The sequence below is a fragment of the Arvicanthis niloticus genome, chromosome 13, assembly GCF_011762505.2.
Source record: "Arvicanthis niloticus isolate mArvNil1 chromosome 13, mArvNil1.pat.X, whole genome shotgun sequence".
In the NCBI taxonomy this organism is placed as follows: Eukaryota; Metazoa; Chordata; class Mammalia; order Rodentia; family Muridae; genus Arvicanthis; species Arvicanthis niloticus.
In genome coordinates, this window is record NC_047670.1 from 23,312,447 (window position 1) to 23,332,536 (window position 20,090).

Genomic DNA, 20,090 nt, shown 5'->3' on the forward strand with positions numbered 1-20,090 from the left:
TGCTTGACAATTCCAGCCCCCTCATTTCCTCTGCCAACTCTTCACAAGACTTCTGGAGCTCCACCTACTGCTTGTTTGTGGGTCTTTGCATCTGTATCCATCAGCTGCTGGATGAAGCCTCTCAGAAGACAGTTATGCTTGGCTCTTGTCTTCAAGCACAGTAAAATATCATTAATAGTGTCAACAGTTGGCTCTCCCATGGGATGGATCTCAAATTGGCTGGTCATTGGTTGGCCATTCCCTCAGTTTCGGCTCCATCTTTATTCCTGCACATCTTGTAGGCAGGACAAATTTGGGGTTGAAGTTTTTGTAGGTAGGTTGGTGTCTCCCTCCCACCACTGGATTATTTTCCATTCTTATTTAATCCTGCTCATGTATTCTGTTTCTCTCCCTACAGTATGAACTCAGCAGCTCCTCTCTTATAAGTCTTATGTTTCTCCTGTTACATTTTGAGATTGAAGGAAGCATTACCTCAGTTTGGCAATGTCACTGTCACCATGTGGGCTAGAACACTGCCTTTTCCCATTCTCTTGTTCTCCATTTCCCATGCCATTGCTTCTCAGTGACAGATCCCTTATCTCTTGTAGGCCTTCTCCAACCCCCCCTTTCAAAACTTCTTTCTTTGTATTATAATCATCTAGACCTGCTTTGCATTACAGTTACCAGCTCTGCTTGATAAAATGCAGAGGGTGGGACAACTACCCCACACCTGTCGGAGGAGTTTTTGATACATTGATTTTGAGAGGAGAAAAACATATTTATAACCTCTTGCAGTTGATGCTGCTCTTGCTCCTGCCATTGCTGTTGTTGATAAATTGATGATAATTACGATGATGATGGAGAGCTGCTGATTTCTACAATGTGACCAAAGATGAGAAAGTAACTAATAGGCATCCTACTTACTTGCACCTATTGTTTTTGGTGCCCCCTATTGGTTGCAGGGTTTGCCCTTGCTCGGATAGTACCCTGAAGTCAAAGGCTACCTCAATGACCTTGACTAGTTCATATGCTTTCCAAAGTTGGTAAGTGTGGATTGTAATTTAGAACCAGGCAAGCTGTAATACAAAGAAAATTCTCCCAGATTGTATATTCTTCACTTGCCTGGCTTGGCCCTAATCTACTGTTTCCTCTGAGCTTTGACAGTTTCATTTTATGAAAGCAGCCATTCTTCGGCTTGTGAGGATGATGTCAGGTGCAAGGGCTCTTACGAGCATCTCCTAAGAGTCTGGCTTTATGTCCTGTACCCTAAAAGAGTTTTCAGTTTCAGTTTTTGTTATCAGTGCTCACTTTGGTTTTTCAGTTTGTTGTATTTGCTTTGTATCTGTCAGTGCATCTCACAGTTGGATATTTTGATTCATGCCAGGCGTCACAGTTGCAGAATATAACAATATTTCTGACATAAACTATAACAAACTGAGTTATTCCTTCCTCTTGGACATTTGAAGTTCTTGCCCTTGTTCTAACATCACCAATAGCATTAACTACATTGTATTTTTAAAAACTGCTGTGAATATATTATTAGCTACTTTTTTCCCAAATCCTCCACTTTTAAAAAATTTTCCCCAGTACTCGAAAGAGTTAAAGTGGTTTCCTGAAGTGCTTTAAGTTCTGGGAGAACCAGGCTCCTTGAGTCTGATTCATTTTGTGTGTGGGAGGTGTGCTGTTCTAACCTTGTCACTGACAAGAAAGTTCAGACTCGTCTCATACTGCACAGAAGTCTGTCCTTGCAGCTTTCTGTGACTGAAGTATAGCCCTCTGACAATGATTATATATGGTCCTCCGTCAACATGCTCATGCTTGATGGTGTCATTCCTGCCTCGGATTGAACTGGCAATTTCCTTTCTTCATCCAGGCTGTCTTAAACAATGACAGATTGTATTCAGATGACACATGTGCTCCAGATCCATCCTGTCCAGGATTGACTACGATCATTCTATCATTCAGTGCATCAGACACAATGTAAGAAAAGGAAAACATTTGTCTTGTTTTCTGAACAAAATGAATGTACAGATGAGGCAATTTTAGTTTTAGATACACTGATAGCAATTCGGTAAGGAGCATCTGAGAATAGGTTAATGAGTCATCATGCGAGCAAGGAAAGGTTTGATTTTAAAGGAAGATGCTGGCTGTTGAAGGGTGCCAGCTCTCCCTGTAGGTCAGGCACCCACCACACCAGAGGGAGTGAAAAAAACGCATTACAGTTTGCATTTCTGTTCCGTGTGTCTTTGCATATGGTATGGTTTCAGATTTTCCTTTTTCTCTCTGCTTCCAGTCCAGTAGTGCTTCCCAACTGCTTACTGTGCCAAGTGACAAATTTTGGAACAAATAAAAGTTGTAGAGGGAAGAATCTTAAGAGCACTGCCTCATAAGATCTTACAGTTATGTAAGAGTGGGTTCTTATAAACAAAAGCCTAGCATGGCTCTCCTCTGAGAGACTCTACCAGCAGCTGACTGAGACAGATGCAAATACTTACAGCCAACCAATGGAATGAGAAAGGGGGGCATTATGGAGGAATTAGGGGACGGATTAAAGGAGCTGAAGGGGATGGTAACCTCATAGGAAGACCAACAGTGTCAGCTAACCTGGACCCCTGCGAGCTCCCAGAGACTAAGCCACCAACCAAAGAGCATACATGGGCTGATCTGAACCCCTGGCACACATGTAGCAGAGGACAGCCTTGTCTGGCCTCAGTGGGAGAGGGTACACCTAATTGTGTAGACTTGATGCCCCAGGGAAGTGGGATGTTGGGTGGGGTAGTGAGGTGGATGAGAGGGGGTAAGAGGCTTTGGGGGAACACCCACTCAGAGGCAAAGGGAGGGAGATGGGGTAAAGAAGTCTTGGAGTAGGTACCTGGAAGGGGGGTGAACATTTAAAATGTAAGTAAATAAACAATTAAAAGCAAATCTCTATGAATAAAAATAATTAAATGACAGAAAAAATATTAGTATTCATTTAAGTCAGTCTCCCACCCACAAGCAAAACTCATCTATGATGTGCCAATGAGAATAATTTCTGTTTGAACTTCCATAGCTGGAAGGTCTTTATTTCATCAGAGAGCTCAGTTATTTTTGCAGACTTATAATAAAATATTTTACTGGATCTGTAATTCCTGCATGCAGAAGGCAGAAAAATCATTTAATTTAAGACTGACTGCCTCTACACAAGGTTCTGTCTTTAAAAACAAAGTCTATTTTTATCTTTTCTTGATACCATACCATTTTTCTTGATTTCATACCTAATTTTGATGGTTTCATTGGGAATCAATGTATACTATTGTGTAAGGTGTCTCTGTGATATAATTAGACACATCTATTTCAAAAGTCTTATTCTAGATATCATTTGTTGAAATACTGTGCCAACATTTATGAGAATTACATTTAAATTGGTCATTTTATTAAATTTTTGTCATAGGACTTGTGCCTTTCATAGGAATATAGTTTATAAAAATAGATAGAAGCTTAACATTCACGTAATTTGAATTCATGATTGAATCATGAATGTTATGAATGAAATTGAGAGAAAAATAAATTAGAAAAAAATAGTTTAATATATTATACATAGAACAAATGGCAGCATTTAGCCTGAGGTTTGTCATACCTCCTTTATGTACAGCTATTTGACCACACCTAACTCGTCTGCACCACCTGGGCATCATCTGTAATTCTAAAGATTATTTGAGATTTTATCCTACTTTAATTTTTAAACTCTTTCTAGTTCTACTTCTATAAAGAAAAAATGTTTTGATAATTTTGATAGTTTTTAGTAAACAGCTTAACTTTTAAATTGAAAACAATTACTTAGTATTAATCCTATTTATTATTCGAGTTATCTACAGTCAGTGTAGTGATCCTCTGAAGTTACAAGAATAAAGATCCATGGGGCTACAGAGATGGCTCAGTGAGTAAGTGGTTGCTGACCATGCAGGATGATTTGAGTTCAAATCCCCACTACTGATGTACTGCCTGTAATCTTAATGCTACTCCTAGGGCAGAGTGGAGACAGAGCCCTCAGAATCTCTGGAAGCATGTGGGTGTATGCTGCAGAAAAACAGCAAAGAGACCCTGTTTGAAACAACATGGGACACATAGAACCAAAACCTGAATTTGTCCAGTGATCTTCATACATTTATTATGGCACGTGTGAACCTCCATTTCCCAGTCATGGATGCCTGAGTACACACACACTCACATGCATGCACACCACACACACACACACACACACATAGACACACACATACACATATGTCATATGCTTGGTATTTGGTCTTTTTCTGTAAACTTTAGATTTTAGCTGATGAGATTTACATACAAACTGTACAAACACAAACATTTTACATTCATGTTTCCTACAGTGGACGGTATACTTCCCTATTATTTTTCTGCTTTTGTCAAGTATGTACTCATAAGGAATACATTTTTCAGTTTTGCCCATTTGGGTCTTAGCTTCATACTATTGTGCTTTTTAATGTTCTATGGTTGATGTCATTTGCCCAACATTATCTCTGGGTGATACATCCATATGGGTGGGCGTAATGTTGCTGGCTCATTTATGTTTACAATGTAACATGTGGATATATTATAATTTACTCAATTCACTGTTGATACACAATTAGATTATTTCTACTTTTGGACTTTTTGTTTGCTTTCATATGTTACAGACAATGTTGCTAGGGATATTTTTTCTCTTTGCCAAACGATGTGCAGATGCAAGAGGCTTCTTTGTGAGTCCAAAGCTGAAGGTGCTGCTTACTAAGGTATATGAGCCTTCCGGAGTAGTGAGTCAAGCCCAAACATCTTAAAACTGATCATATCCACAGCACACAAATGCTCTCCTCACTCTCTATAGAAGCGCATAGGTGTTTTTGCTAGGTGTTTCATGTTTTGCAGCTGGACATGTCCTGTATTTCACAGTGTCTTTAATTTGTAAATCTGATTATTAAAGACTGAACCTTTCCAATTATTTGCTGACTACTGTCCATCCCTCCTCCTCTTCTTTTTGAGACAGGGTCTTAAGTAGCCCAGGCTTGCCTCAAGCTCACTATGTGGTAGAAGCTGACCTTGAACACCTGATTTTTTTAACTCTACACACACTGACTACTGGTATTACAGACATGCAGACATTCATCACCACTTATGGCTCCAGACTTCATTTTTGTCATATTTATTTATTTTTTATTTTATGCGTATGGGAATTTTGTATGAATGTATGTCACTGAACACATGTGTACATATATGTTTTGGTCATGGAGGCCAGTAGAGGGCATCAGATCCCCGGAACTGGATTATCAAGATGGTTTAATGCTGAGAATTGAACCCTGGTCCTGTGAAGAGCAGCCAGTTCTCTTAACCACTGAGAAATGTGGCTAGTCTGACCCTCAATTAATATTCTTGATGTTGGGAGTTTATTGTTAAAATATTACAAATATTTTTTAATAACAGAATTCTTACTGAGTAGTTTTATAAAATGTGTTCTTGATTGTTGGGTAATGAAATACATCAACTTTTGCTTCCAGTCAGCATGTTTGGAATACTTAATACTATTTTAAAATGTCTTTTTTTCTCTGAAGGCATAAAACATATTCTTTTTTAATACCTTTGAAAAGGCTTTGCCTTAAATTAAAAATGGTTTTAAAAGCATATGTATTATATATGGAAAATATTAAATATTAAAACAAAATATTCACTTAAAATAATTTATTTACTTTATATCCCAATCACAGTCCCCTCCTCTCCTCCCAGTTTTTCCTCAAACAGCCTCTCATCCCCTCTCCCTCCTCTTATCCTCTGAGAAGCGGAGTGTGCCCCTCCCCCAATATTCGCTTTTTAAAAAACAAGATACTTGGCATTTGTGGAAGAACCTTTGTTGTCTTGTGTTTAAAACTATTCAGAAACGACAATGTATTATAAATTATATGTATGAGGTTTCTAGATGTTTACAAAATGTATTCTTTTAAAATTTTATTTTATTTATTTTCATTGTGCATATGTGTATGGTGTGTGTGTGTGTGTGTGTGTGTTGCACCATGCATATGTGCAGATCAGAGGACAACTCTGTGGGATCATTTCCCTCCATCCACTTTCACTGCATTCTATGGATCACAGTTGGGCTTTCAACCTTGTGTATCAAGCATCTGTTGAGTGATCTCTCAGCCTGGTTCCAGGTTGTTTTCTGTGTTATTTTAAATGATTACGAACAAATAAAACAGCTTCATATTTTATATCACCAAGTATTTTCCATAGCGCTAGAGAATGGTATTTGGAAATCATCAGAATACCTTTAAATTTCACTAACTCAGGTACATACTTCATGAGCCATACTGAAATTCAGAACACCTGACAAATTGATTTTAAACTATTGAGGTGAGAATAATTCTTCTTCCCTTAGGACAGAAAATGAAGCTACTTTTTAGTTTAATGGAAGCATCCTTGGGAGAGCTGGATAGGGTCTCAACTCTTGGTGTCATGTCTAAGAAAATTCTGACAAGATCTTTTCTCCTCAACTTTATTCACATAGTTTTAAAGTTCTCTTACAGTCTGTGATCCGTTCTGATTCTTTTTGTGTAGGTTCTAAGAAATGGGGTCTAGCTGTATTCTTGTGAAAGTGGATATCTAGCTATTACAGAACCACTTGTTGAAAAGATTCTTCACAGATTTATTGAACATTCTTGATGAATTAAATGAATTTTAAATATAAGCTTTTATTTCTTCACTTTCTTTTTTTCTATTAATTACTAGAACTGTGTTGCAAGTTAGAAAACAGTAATTGTAAGCTCTCTAGCTTCTTAGTTTCTCTCCTCCTCTTTTTTGTCTTGAGAGGTGAGGGAGTAGATACTGGATATCAAACTCTGAGTTTTACCATGCCAGGCAAGTGCTCTATCAGAGAGCTACATCTCTAGTCTTATATAGACACTCCTTTAATATTGATAGTAGTATATGCTTTCAAATTCTCAAAGGAATGTTAAAGGATTTTAACTGGGGTTGTACTGAGTCTATATACTTTGTACTGAATCTCTATTTGAAGATTATTGCCTTCTTATTAAGTCTTATGATTAGTAATTATAAGTTCCTTCCCATTTATTTATTTAATTATTTCAACAATGTTTTATAACTTTTACAGTACAAATTTGGCTGGCTTCAGTCTGTTAGTTGTCTTGCCTCAGTTTCCATCCTAGTCCTGGGATTATAGGTGTACATTACCATGCCTGGCTCTGTTATACTTTTCTAACTTCTGTTTTCTCTCTGCCCTGCTTTCTGTTGTCTGGGTCATTTCTGATTCTGCCTTCCTACCAAAGTAAGCATCCTGAGTTAGACCTCCTGTGAACCCAGCTTACAGAGCTAGTATGGGGACCTAGGTTAAGTACTGTATTTAAAAGGCATTGGAAACCTTATGTGAAATTCAGGCCTAGGAAGCCAGAAGGCTGAGCAGATACACACTCTAGGAGTTCAGTTTACTGTTGAGTTCAAAGGTGGGTTATGAGAGTCTCATTTAACTTGTGTCATTGCAGGGGTTTAATTTTATCCATTTTATAATGAAGACCCTGGGATTTCACGAGCTTTAGATCAGGAACCATCAGGTTTGGGGAATTGCCATTGCCCATGGCTTCAGTAGGAACAGCTGCATCCCATTGCTTCTTGTTAGTAAGCCTGCTGGGAAACTTTTCCTAAAGTTTGCAAAGGAGGAAAGAGGTTCTGCACAGAAGAATCAGATGTAACCTTTAGTGAGAGAGTGCCTGACATGGTGCAGGAGCCAGGTCTGATTCACATCCACTCAGGTGAAATGAGCAATCCTTGGTAATTACTGGGTTTGGAAATATTTGTGAGAAATTATAGTTTAGCTTCATGGATTCATACCTACATGTGTAGAGCGCTGTATCATTTTTTTTGTGTGCACAATATAGAAGAGGCATTCAGTGGCTGCTGTCATCCACAGTCACTGCATTACCCTGTTGTTTGCAGACCTTAGCAGATAAAGCAGTTTTTGTAAGTATCATTTCAACTTTCTTTCCTTTTTAAAAAAAAATTATTTAATCCTTTTTTTACACTCCAGATTTTATCCTCATCCTGGTCCACCCCCATACCTCCTCCCCTGGGTCTCCACAAGGATGTCCCCACCTCCACCTCCACTCCCCATCCTACCAAACCTCTTCATTTCAGTCTCTTGAGGGTTAGGTGCATGTTCTCTGACTGAACCCAGAGGCAGCAGTCTTCTGCTGTATATGTGTTGGGGTCCTCATAACAGCTGGTGTATGCTGCCTGGTTGGAGGTTCAGTGTCTGAGAGATCTTGGGGGTCTGGGTTAATTGAGACTGCTGGCCCTCTTACAGTGTTGCCCTCCTACACAGCTTCCTCCCACTTTCCCAGAATTCAACCACAAGGATCTGCAGATTCTGTCCATTGGTTAGGTGTAAATATCTGCATGTAACTTTCAGCTGCTTGTTGGGTCTTTCAGAGGATAGTCATAATAGGTCCCTTTTTGTGAGCACTCCATAGCCTCAGTAATAGTATCAGGCCTTAAGGCCTTCCCTTGAGCTAGATCCCATTTTGGGCCTGTTGCTGGAGTTCCTTTTCCTCAGTTTCTTCTCTATTTTTGTTCCTGCAGTTCTTTCCAACAGGAACAATTATTCAGAGTTTTTGGCTGTGGGATGGCAACCCCATCCATCACTTGATGCCCTGTCTTTTTGCTGGAGGTGGGCTCTACAAGTTTTCTCTCCCCACTGTAGGGCATTTCAAAAATGGTCCCTTCTTTTTAGTCCTGAGAGTCTCTCATCTCCCAGGTCTCCAGTACATTCTGGAGGATAACCCCATCTCCAACCTCCTGTGGGTGTTTCCATTCTTTCTGCTGGCCCTCAGGTCTTCCCCACCCAATACCTGATCACATTCCCCTTTTCTCCTCCTGTCCCCTTTTCCAGCCAGGTCTCTCCCTCCCTCCCCACTCCTGTGACTGTTTCTTCTCCCTCCTACGTGGGATTGAGGCGTCTTCACATGGGCCCTTCGGCTTGTTGACCTTCTGAGTTCTCTGGACTGTATCCTGGGTATTCTGTACTGTTTTTTTTTTTTTTTGTTTTTTTTTTTTGTTTTTTTTTTTTTGTTTTTTTTTTTTTTTTTGGCTAATATCCACGTATTAGTGAGTAAATACCATGCATGCCCTTTTGTGTCTGAGTTACCTCACTCAGTATGATATTTTCTAGTTCCATTCATTTGCCTGCAAAACTTAGGATGTTCTCTTTCTGAATAGCTGAGTAGTATTCTACTGTATAAATGAATCACGTTTTCTGAATCCATTCTTCTGTTGTGGGACGTGCAGGTTGTTTCCAGCTTCTGGCTATCACAAACAAGGCCACTATGAACGTAGTGGAACATGTGTGCCCCTGTGGCATGATGGGGCATATTTTGGGTATATGCCCAGGAATGGTATAGCTGAGTCTTCAGGTAGATCTATTTCCAATTTTCTGAGGAATCTCCAGATTGATTTCCAGAGTGGTTTTACCAGTTTGTAATCCCACCAGTAATGGAGGAGTGTTCCTCTTCCACCACATCGTTGCCAACATGTGCTGTCACCTGTAGTTTTGATCTTACCCATTCTGATTGGTGTCAGGTGGAATCTCAGGGTCATTTTGATTTGCATTTCCCTGATCATTAAGGACTTTGAATATTTCTTTAAGGGCTTCTCAAGGTTTCTCTGTTGTGAATTCTATTTAGTTCCATACCCCATTTTTTTTTTTTTTATTAGATTGTTTGGCTTTGTGATGGTTAGCTTTTTGAGTTTTTTAAAATATATTTTGGATATTAGCCCTCTATCAGATGTGGAGTTAGTGAAGATTTTTTCCTAATCTGTAGGTTGCCGATTACTACTGACTATGTTCTTTGTCTTACAGAAGCTTTCCGGTTTCATGAGGTCCCATTTATCAATTCTTGATCATAGAGCTTGAGTCATTGGAGTTCTGTTTAGGAAATTTCCCCTATGCTAATGAGTAAAAGGCTCTTTCCCACCCTCTCTTCTATTAGATTCAGTGAATCTAGTTTTATGTTGAGGTCCTTGATCCACTTAGATTTGAGCTTTGTGCTAGGTGACAAATATGGATCTATTTTCATTTTTTTTACATACAGACCGCCAATTAGACCAGCACCATTTATTGAAGATGCTTTCTGTTTTACATTGTGTATTTTTGGCTTTTTTTTTTTTAAAATCAAAGATCAAGACCATGCAGTTTCTATCACTATTGCTCTGTAGTAGAGTTTGAGGTCAGGGATGGTGATTCCTCCAGCAGTTCTCTTATTGTTAAGAATTGTTCTTACTATTTTGGGTTTTTTGTCTATCCAGATGAATTTGAGGAGTGCTCTTTCCATGTCTTTGAAGAATTGTGTTAGGATTTTGATGGGATTGTGTTGAATCTTTGTTAGTTTTACTGTGTCTCTGTTTAGTTTCTGTTTCAATGACTTGTCTATTAGTGAGAGTGGGGTGTTTGAATTTTCCCACTATTATTTTGTGGGGTTCAATGTGTGTTTTGAACTTTAGTAAAGTTCCTTTTATGAATGTGGTTGCCCTTGCATAGATGGTTGCATTTGGGCATAGATGTTCTGAATTGAGACTTTCTCTTGGTATATTTTTCCTTTGATGAATATGAAGTGTCCTTTCTCATCTCACTTTTTAACTTTTTGTTTGAAAGTCTATTTTATTGGATATTAAGATGGCAACTCCAGCTTTTATCTTAGGATGATCATTCACTTGAAAGATTTTTTTTCTAGGTAGTGTCTGTCTTTGTTATTGAAGTGTGTTTTTGTATGCAGCAAATGCTGGATTCTGTTTATGTATCCAGTTTGTAAGCTTATGTCTTTGTATAGGTGAGTAGAGACTATTAATATTGAGAGATATTAAAGACAGATGACTGTTGGTTCCTGTTATATCTGTTTTTGTAGGTGGCATTATATGTATGCTAGTTTTCCTTCTAGAATCCTCTGTAGATCTGGATTAGTAGATAGATACTGTATGAATTTGATTTTGTCTGGAATATTTTGGTTTCTCCATCTATGTTGATTGATGGTCTTGCTGGGTATAGTAGCATGGACTGGCATTTGTGTTCTTTTAGAGTATGACCTCTGACCAGGCTCTTCTGTCTTTTAATGTCTCTGTTGAGAAGTCCGGTGTAATTCTGATAGAATTACCTTAGATTACCTTTATATATTACTTGGCCCTTTTCCCTTGCAGTTTTTAATATGCTTTCTTTTTTCTGTGCATTTAATGTTTTGATTACTATGTGAAGAGAGAATTTTTTCTGTTCCCATTTATTTAGTGTTCTATAGGTTTCTTATACATTTTGGGCTCTCTTTCTTTAGCGTGGGGAAGTATACTTCTGTGATTTAGTTAAAGGCATTTTCAGGTCCTTTGAGCTGGGAATCTTCATTCTCCTCTATTCCAATTATTCTTAGATTTGGTCTTTGCATTGTGTCCTGAATTTTCTGGATGTTTTGGGTTAGGAGTTTTTTATGTTTTCAATTTCCTTTGATCGTTGTGTCAACATCTTCTACTGTATCTTCTACACCTGAGATTTTTTTCTTTTATCTCTTGTATTCTGTTGGTGATAATTACAGCTGTAAGTCCTGACTTCTTTCCTGGCTTTTCCATTTCCAGGGTTGCCTCCATTTGTGTTTCTTTATTGTTTTTACTTCCACCTTTAGGTTTTAGACCACTTTATTCAGTTCCTTCACCTATTGGATCGTGTTTTCCTGTGTTTCTTTAAGGGATTTATTTGTTTCCTCCTTAAGGCCTTCTACCTGTTTACCTCTGTTTTTCTATATTTCTTTCAGTGAGTTATTTATATCCTCCTTAAAGGACTCTATTATTTTCATGAGATAGAGTTTTAGGTCAGTGTCTTAGGGTTTTACTGCTGTGAACAGACACTATGACTAAGGCAAGTCTTATAAAGGACAACATTTAATTGGGGCTGATTTGCAGGTTCAGAGGTTCAGACCAACAGCATCAAAAAGTGGGAGCAGGGCAGCATCAAACCGAGCATGGTGCAGGAGGAGCTGAGAGTTTTACATCTTCATCTGAAGCCTGCTAGTGGAAGACTGACTTCCAGGAAGTTAGGGTGAGGGTATTAAGCCCACACCCACAGTGACACACCTAGTCCAACAAGGCCACATCTAATAGTGCCCCTTCCTGGGCCAAGCGTATATAAACTATCACAGTCAGCTTCTTGATTTTCAGGTATGTTGGTGTATTCAGGGCTTGCTGAGGTGGAAGAACTGGGTTCTGATGATGCCCACATATATTGGCTTCTGTTGCTTGCTTGCTTCTTGACAGCTGATTATCCCTGGTGTTTGGTGTTCTGAATGTCTCTCTCTGGTGCCTGACTCTTTTGTCCCTTGGTTGCTTCAGGTCTCCTGGTAGGCCTGTAGCCTATAGGCCTGTAGACCTCCTGTGGGGCATTCCAACTGGGGGCTCTTCAGAGGGGAAGAGAAGCTACTGATCTTTTGCCCCAGCTGCAGCATATCTCCTGGGAGGCCTTCAGACTGTTGGGTCTTCAGAGGTGCAGTCAAGCTGTTTTCCTCTGTGAAGCTGTTCTTGGGGTTGGGGGATCGACAGACTGTGGTTTCTGTTTTCCTGTGTTCAGCAGAACTTCAGGGAGGCTTTCAGTCTATTGGGTCAGTTGTCTTGCAGGTCCCTGGAAGTTTTCCTACTGTGGTGTTGGTTGCCCAGTTGCCTTGTGTGCAGAGAAATTCCTGGGATCTTTTCAAGCTCTCATATCTTCAGGGGAGCAGACAAGCTGGCAGTCTGCCCTGGCAGAAGGCACTGGTTGGAAGGGGAGTGGAATTCAGGTAGGGGGTGGGGGTTTTGGGGGATGATGAGTCCTGAGTCTACTGCGCTCCCACCTGAAGCTATAGAACTTTGGGAGGGTTCTTACCAATTCTCCTATGTGCAGTGGCACTCCTGGGATGTCTCAGGCTGTGGTATCTTCAGGGTAGCATACTAGCTGTCAGTCTGCCCCAGCTGAAGGCACCAGCTGGAAGGGCTCATTTTAACTTTCTTTCTTTCTTTATTTATTATTTTTTTTATTTTTTTTTTGTTTTTTTTTAATTTTTTTTTGTTTTTTTTTGTTTTTTTTTTATTTTTTTTAACTTTCTTAAAACTGAAAAATTAGATTAAAGATGATGAGTTTTCTACCTTTTTTTCCCTAAATTACATGAGGTGCCATTATGTTTAGAAAACTGTTTTTGATGTTATGAGTTGGTATTTTATCTATGGAATCTTTACTTTTCTAACTGAGAAGGTTATTTAGGTAAAATCTTGAAGATATCTTAGACCCTTTTTTTTTATAGTTTGATATGATAATTTCTTTTAGACAAATTGTGTGTCAGGGATGGGAAGGAGAAAGGTAGAGAAATTGGGCAGGAAGAGAGAGAGTAGGAGGGAGGGAAAGATACTAATCTATTACAGGTTGTAGTTTTGTCTTCTCTATATATTTGTACAGTAAGCTTCTCCTCCTTCCCCAGACAGCTCAGAATGGGAAAAGAGCAGATGGGCCTGTATTTCTCTACCCAATGAAAGCTTTTGAGCTGCTCTGGGTGTTTGCCAGGCAGTGTGCTGCTTATTGGATTTCCAGCCTCTTTATTGCTTTTTTACAAAATCATTTTCTTTTATTCTGTCCAGGTCCTCCTTTCAACTTGCCCCATTTCAGTCATAGATGCAAAGACCTTCCATGTGGTATCCTGGCTCTGTCCTTCAGTGTGCACACATTCAATCAGTCTAGTTTACTTGACATTCAAGATTATTTAATTACTCAGTTAAAACATTGTCTAGTTAGCTTTTTTTTCTTTTCTTTTGTAATTTGGGGGATTGGATATAGTTTCTTGCATACAATAGGTAAGAGCTGTGTTATATTCCTAGTTCTCTTTTTCTCTTGCCATTTTGAGTCAGGGCTTAGCTAATCTAGCCAAGCTGACCTTGAGATTTTTATTCCTGTACCCTAGCTTCCAGGGATCCTGAGATCACAGGTGTGTATCATCACCTCAGCTCTCATAAGTTTAGATTTACAACATGTGTTTAAGTACTAATTTTTCTCTATACCAGTCATTCAAAAGTCATATTTTTAAATTACATAAATTAAGGACTTTCAGTAGAATGTCTGTTAAACAAAGTATTATAGCTGTTTTGGGAGGTGTATCTTATCATTATTTTAGATTTGAAAGCTGTGATTATATTATTTTGTATTCTATTTTTCAAGTAATTCTTATTTATCTAGGTCTATATAATTATAATTTTTAAAACCAATTTCTCCTCATATACATGTACATAAAGAATTCATTCATTTTAGATTGTTTAGATTAATTTTAATGCAAATACTTTTGACATTCTTTTATTAGAGATACGTTTAGAAGTGACCCCTTAGGTTTGACTTTTGATGGGAATGACATGCAAGGAAATAAACTTACAAAAGGGATTAGAGGTAAAGAACATGAAGCTAAATGTTTTTATAAGTGAGAGAATAAACATATCCCCTCCAACTTTATTGTTCTGGTCGGTAGTATTTTCGGTCTTTGTGGATGAACACTAACAGGCAGTTTTAATCTTTTCTCAGGAAACACTATTAGCATTGCTCAAAAAAAATCCAACCTCATGGAGAGAAACCAGGAAGAAACTCTGAGGGCTTCACTCCTCTACCAGGAGGTCTGCTTGGCTGCTCAGAGACTGGATCTTTTCCTTCAAAAAGAAAATGCCCACAAAGAGGTTTTTAAGCCACACGTCCTGGCTCTCAGAGAGATGGTTCAGCAAGCCTGCATTAAACTCATGTTCCTCCATCCGGTGGTTTATGGTAGGAAGGCCGAAGAGCTCTTATGGCGGAAAATATACTCTGACATTGCCATGCTGCTCATGAAGACCAACAAGAAACAAATGGACACTTTCCAACATTGGGGAGAGCCTCTGCAGGCTCACCTGAAGGCTGGCCTCAAGTTCTATGAGCATCTCTTCCTGTTCCTTCAGGGCCACTATGAACTGAGGTTACAGAGCTACATCGATTGGCCTCACAGTGCCATACACTTGATTGGTTGTAAGAAAGTGGGACCCACATCAGCAGAAGAGGCTTCCTGGGCCCGCATGGCCTGTCATCGCTGCCTGCTCTACCTGGGAGACTTGTTCCGGTATCAGCATGAGTTCCTAGACCTGGCCACCAAGAACTTGGCAGAGAGATGTTATTACAGAGCGTTGTCAGTGGCCCCGAATATGGGCATGCCCTTTAACCAACTGGGCGCTCTCATGGGGAGTAAGTATTATGATCTGGAAGCCACATACTACTATCAGCGCTGCCTCCACGCTGAAGTGCCTTTTAAAGGAGCAGCTTGGAACCTCAAACGACTCTATGATCATGCCGGAAAGAGGTACAGCTGTCTGAAGAGGTACCAGGGAAGAAAACTGTCTCACAGCCAAAGGCAATGTTGGGACAACAAAAGGCTTCTGGTTAGCTTCCTCTACCTTCAGAGCCTCCTGCAGCCCAAGAGAAAATTCAAAGCGGCAAGGCTTATAGCCTTGTGCCAACTGGTTCTCGATGACTTCCGTCTCTGTCTTTCCTACAGGCCGCATCAGTCTGGCCTGTGCCAGGCTTCCACAGAAGACAAGCCTCCTAAAGGGTATCTGTTTCTTCCGGACTTCCTCATCTTCCACATGGTGGTTCTTTGTCTCATGAATGTGCACAGCCTGAGGAAATCAGGCTCAAAACAGCAAAAGCCAGCTATCATCTTCGCCCTGACTCTTTTCTCGTATCTAGTACAACACGTGAACACACGAATCCAGGCTGAGTTGCAGAAGAGGAAGTTGATTCCAGAAGAGGCTGCTCCCAGAGATGGATGCTGGGACAAAGAGCCTGGGAAGGAATATCAAGAATTTCCATCTCCTGGGCTCCAGAAGAGCCTCTCTCAGAAAATGCACAAGTGGTCTGGTATTTGTGGAGAGTGTGAGGCCAGTTTTCATTCCTATTGTGACTCAGATGAGACAGAGGAAGATGAAAACTCATCTTTAAGTTCCCAGGCACAATCGGACGCAAGCAGTGAGACATCCCACTCTGATACAACAGATGAAGAAGGGAGTGGGTCCTTGGGTTCAGAGGAAATTCAGAAGAATGGAGGTCCACCCAAATCTAAAGGCGCTTCTTCCCGAAGCAAACTGAAAGCATTTGTATCTCCTGACAGTCTCCTTGATCTCTTGAAAACAACTATTTCTTCTAGCCTGCCAGCTCCTTTGAGCCAAAAACTCCAAGGAAAACATGCCTTGCCTTTGGCTCCTGTCTTCAGTCATAATGTTCTAACACCTCCAACTGATCCAAGCCGTGCTGTCAGCAGTTCCTTGGGCACTGAAGGTGAGATGAGCAGCTTTCCTGAGACAGAATTTCACATGGGTTCCTCTTGGGAGCAGAGGTCCTTCATCACCCAGAAAAATCTCCAGACCACTCAGTGGAAACTGGACATTCTTTCTGGAGAGGGACTGTTGCCCACCATCAAGGTGATCCTGAGCTGGCTCCGCAGTAACCACAGCCTCCTCTTGTCACATTGGAGGAGTGGATGTAGCTTGTGGGACCATCTCTGTGTGTTGCTGAACCTGTTGCCCTCAGTGGGAGACCTTCAGCATCCGGGCCTTTGCCTGTCTCACCATCTCCAGGACTTGCTGCATAGCTGTCAATGGCCAAATACTCCCAAGTACCTTCAGCTCCCTGAGGACATCGCCCTGTTCCAACAGTCTCCTCCTCAAGTGTCCCAGGACAGGGCAGGCTTAGGGCAGGATCCACCTCAACTCACCAACCAGGAGGAAGTTATTGTGCGTATTTGTTTCTTCAGAAGTTTTGGTCACTTTGTAACAAGACTTCCAGGACAGTTCTTGAGGTTTGACTCTAAGCTCGGTGTCTTTGTGAGCAGTACCCTTGAAAGGTCAGAAAGTGCAACTCAGCAGCTTCCAAGAACAACTCCAAGAATCAGACTTTCCAAAGACATAGTCCAGCTCTGGTTACAACGTGAAGTGGCATTGCTAGAGAAAACTTTTCGAGGTCCCCAGACTCGGTCAGTGTTGACCCCTTACCTGTTTCCTGACCCCAGGGCCCTCTGTGAGCATCTTTCAGTCATACAGAAACTAGCCACTAGTGCCAAGTTTTTTCTTATCATACCCAAGATTGTGGTTGACACACTGTACATCCTAAAATGGGAAGATCGCAGGGCCTTGGCAGCCATCACTTTTCTAGAGGATGAGTTAAAGAGAAGGAATCAGTACATTCTCTGCCAGTCTTTTGTGTCCAAGAGGTTGGTGAGGCCCAGGATGACTAAACCAGACTCTGATGCCTGGGATCTCTACAATATTCTTGAGTTCTGCAAAAGTCTGCTGGACTCATCCAGACCAGGGATCCTGGATCCCAGCAGCATGGTGACGATCATTACTGGTGTATGTTTGGAACACCCTAGAAATTTCTCATACCCATTGCAGCTGGTTCTGGGGATGGCAACTGAAGCTGGTGTGGAAATCAAGAATATCCTGAGTTTCCACAAAGAATGGAGGGTGATCAGTTGAAATGATCACACATTCCTCTTCCTTGTCTTTCCAGTGCTTATCACTCAAATTCAACGTGCTTCTCCCTCATAAGCACCTAATGCTGAGGTAGGCATTGTGTACATGCGTATTTATGTCTACCCATAGGTAGAGTTGTAGTGTAACAGCTTTCTGAAGCCTTCCTGTTTCCTGTTTAGCCATCTTAGCTCTGTATTATGCTTCCTCTGGATAAAAGGTCAACATTAACTCATTGTTTAGTGATCTTATGGCAAACCACCAAATTCACACATCACTTCTGTGTCCAATGGACGTTCTGTAATTTAATCAAGTCTTTTGTGACATGTGACCTTTATGTATATTGTTTTATTATGGTGGGGCAAAGTCTGTTATTGATGGCACACCTCTACCACCTATTAAACTCAATAAATATAAAGCTAAAATTTCATGATGCAGGTGATGAGTTTTATTGATTTTTCTGGTCGTGTCTTTAAGTAAGGATGATTGTAATAGCTCCCAGGATTGACAAGTTCCATCATGATTTGGTTAAGTTGGGAATACACACCACTTGGTACAATATTAGCTATTTAAACCACATCTGCAGAAAATCTTTCAGCTTTCATTGTTGTAGAATTGTCCCTTCCCTTGCTCTGTACTGGCCCCATGGTATCTTTTTGGGAGCTGTTCTCAATCTCCTGCTCCACTTGTAATCCAGAAAACAACTAGGATATTCTTTCAGCATTATGGAGGTATTCCTTCCCTCTTTGTCCTATGGACCTCCTCATAAACTCATCCTCAGTCAAGTTGCTCCCCTCATATGTAGAGAAAGCCCACACTTACCCCATTCCTCATTTCCAGGTCCCTATTATTTCTCTGTAATTCATTGTCTCAAACAAATCTTTAGTTTTTCCCCTATTTGAAGATTTAAACTACTTTGGTATTTTATTATATTCATTGTAAAATTTTAGCAAATTAAAAGAAAACTCAAATGTCTCAGCCTAACCTTACCACTTCTGATATTTTATTTATTTATTATTCATTATGGTGGTGGTAGTTTGTGCCATCACTCTGTGGATGGGAAGCCATGATATGATTTCCAAAGAAGGCAGACTATTTAATGCATAAAAAATATTTGTCATCAGACAAAGCTTCTGCTTTGTAGGTCATGAAGGATGACCTTTTTTGAGCAGACTGTTTCCTACCTCTCTTTTTACTATAGAATGTAAGAAGGCATCATGTTTATGTAGATGAATAAAATAAAGTCAATATAAAAATCTGTAGTTACTCAATGACTTAACTCATATTCCATTCCAGATATATCTGGCTGTGAATATGTCATAAACAGGTCTCAGTACTTATTGGAACCAATGATATCTCTGTGTATATGAGGGGCAGCCGAGAGGTCAACTTGTAAAAAATAGAAAACAACTGCCCTCTTACCCTATCATACTGTTCCATCTTTAATCCATTCTGCCTCATGGTTGGTAGAGTTATTGGAAACCCAACAGAAGATTTTTCATCTCTGCTTTGAGATGTTTACTAAGAAAATGCTTTGGGTGTGAAAACACTGGGTTGTCTTTACAAGGAAAATTTTATGTTTTAGGTGGAATAAGTTTGAAGGTAAGTTATGTTCAGTTATAGTAAGTTATAGTAACTGCAGCTAGATAGCTCATATATAATATATATAACATTTTATATATGTGTGTATTGCATTATTACAGTATATATTTCATAGGAACCGGAAAGCTATATTATGGTTCAGTCACATATTTGGACCAATAAGTTCTGCTGTGAATTTAAGCCTTATATTTTCATTTGCTTTTCTGTATCTCTGCTGGAATTTTCCATATATCTAAAATGAATATGCATATTAACCATTTCCCTATAGCCTTTGTAAGTGTCTTTATCTGTTGAACACTCATTCCATGTTTCTACTCTTCTTCAATAAAAGCAGTATATAAATAGACACACATATCTATATAGAAAGACAAGACCAATATATTATTTTCAAGGAACTAGCTCATAGCTGACAAATATGAAATCTATAGGACATAAAATCTTGGTTAGAAGCTGATACTTCATTCTTGAGGTAGTATTCTTTTTTGCCTCAGATATATCACTATTCTGTTCTTGATGCCTTTATACTTGATGCTTTTCAACTACTTGAGTGACACTCATTTTATCTGTTGAAGTAATAATATGTTTTATGTAATATTATCTGCTCATAAACATTAATCATATAAAATAATCACAACATTGTTATGTTCAGTTAATTTTTTTTTACTATAGCCCAAACACCTTAATATTTAAAAGTAAACATTATACCTCAGAAGCAATATCTTAATGTTTGGAGTATATAAGAAAATAATTATAACAACTTAGAGATGGTTTTAAAAATATCAGTTCCAGATATTATATGGAAATGATTTCATGAAAAGAAATGCCAGTCCTCCAAAGAGACATCGATATACTCACATACACCAAATGTATTTGATATAAATCAAAGTACTGTAGAATGGAGAGGAGATAGTGACAATGACTAGAGTGGAACCTAGCAGGAATATCTT

General features: G+C 39.5%; 1 protein-coding gene across 7 annotated transcripts in view; it reads left to right on the forward strand.

Moving 5' to 3' along the window:
* The window catches only part of LOC117718776 (nonsense-mediated mRNA decay factor SMG5-like), a 121,381-nt gene extending 103,410 nt beyond the window's left edge, over nt 1-17,971 (forward strand). For all 7 annotated transcript variants that reach the window (XM_076911332.1, XM_076911333.1, XM_076911336.1 and 4 more), the window contains one exon: nt 14,579-17,971. In XM_076911332.1, coding sequence (XP_076767447.1) covers nt 14,579-17,547 — 2,969 coding nt within the window. In that variant the 3' untranslated portion in view covers nt 17,548-17,971. The remainder of the gene's footprint in view (nt 1-14,578) is intronic.
* The last annotated feature ends 2,119 nt before the right edge of the window (nt 17,972-20,090 follow it).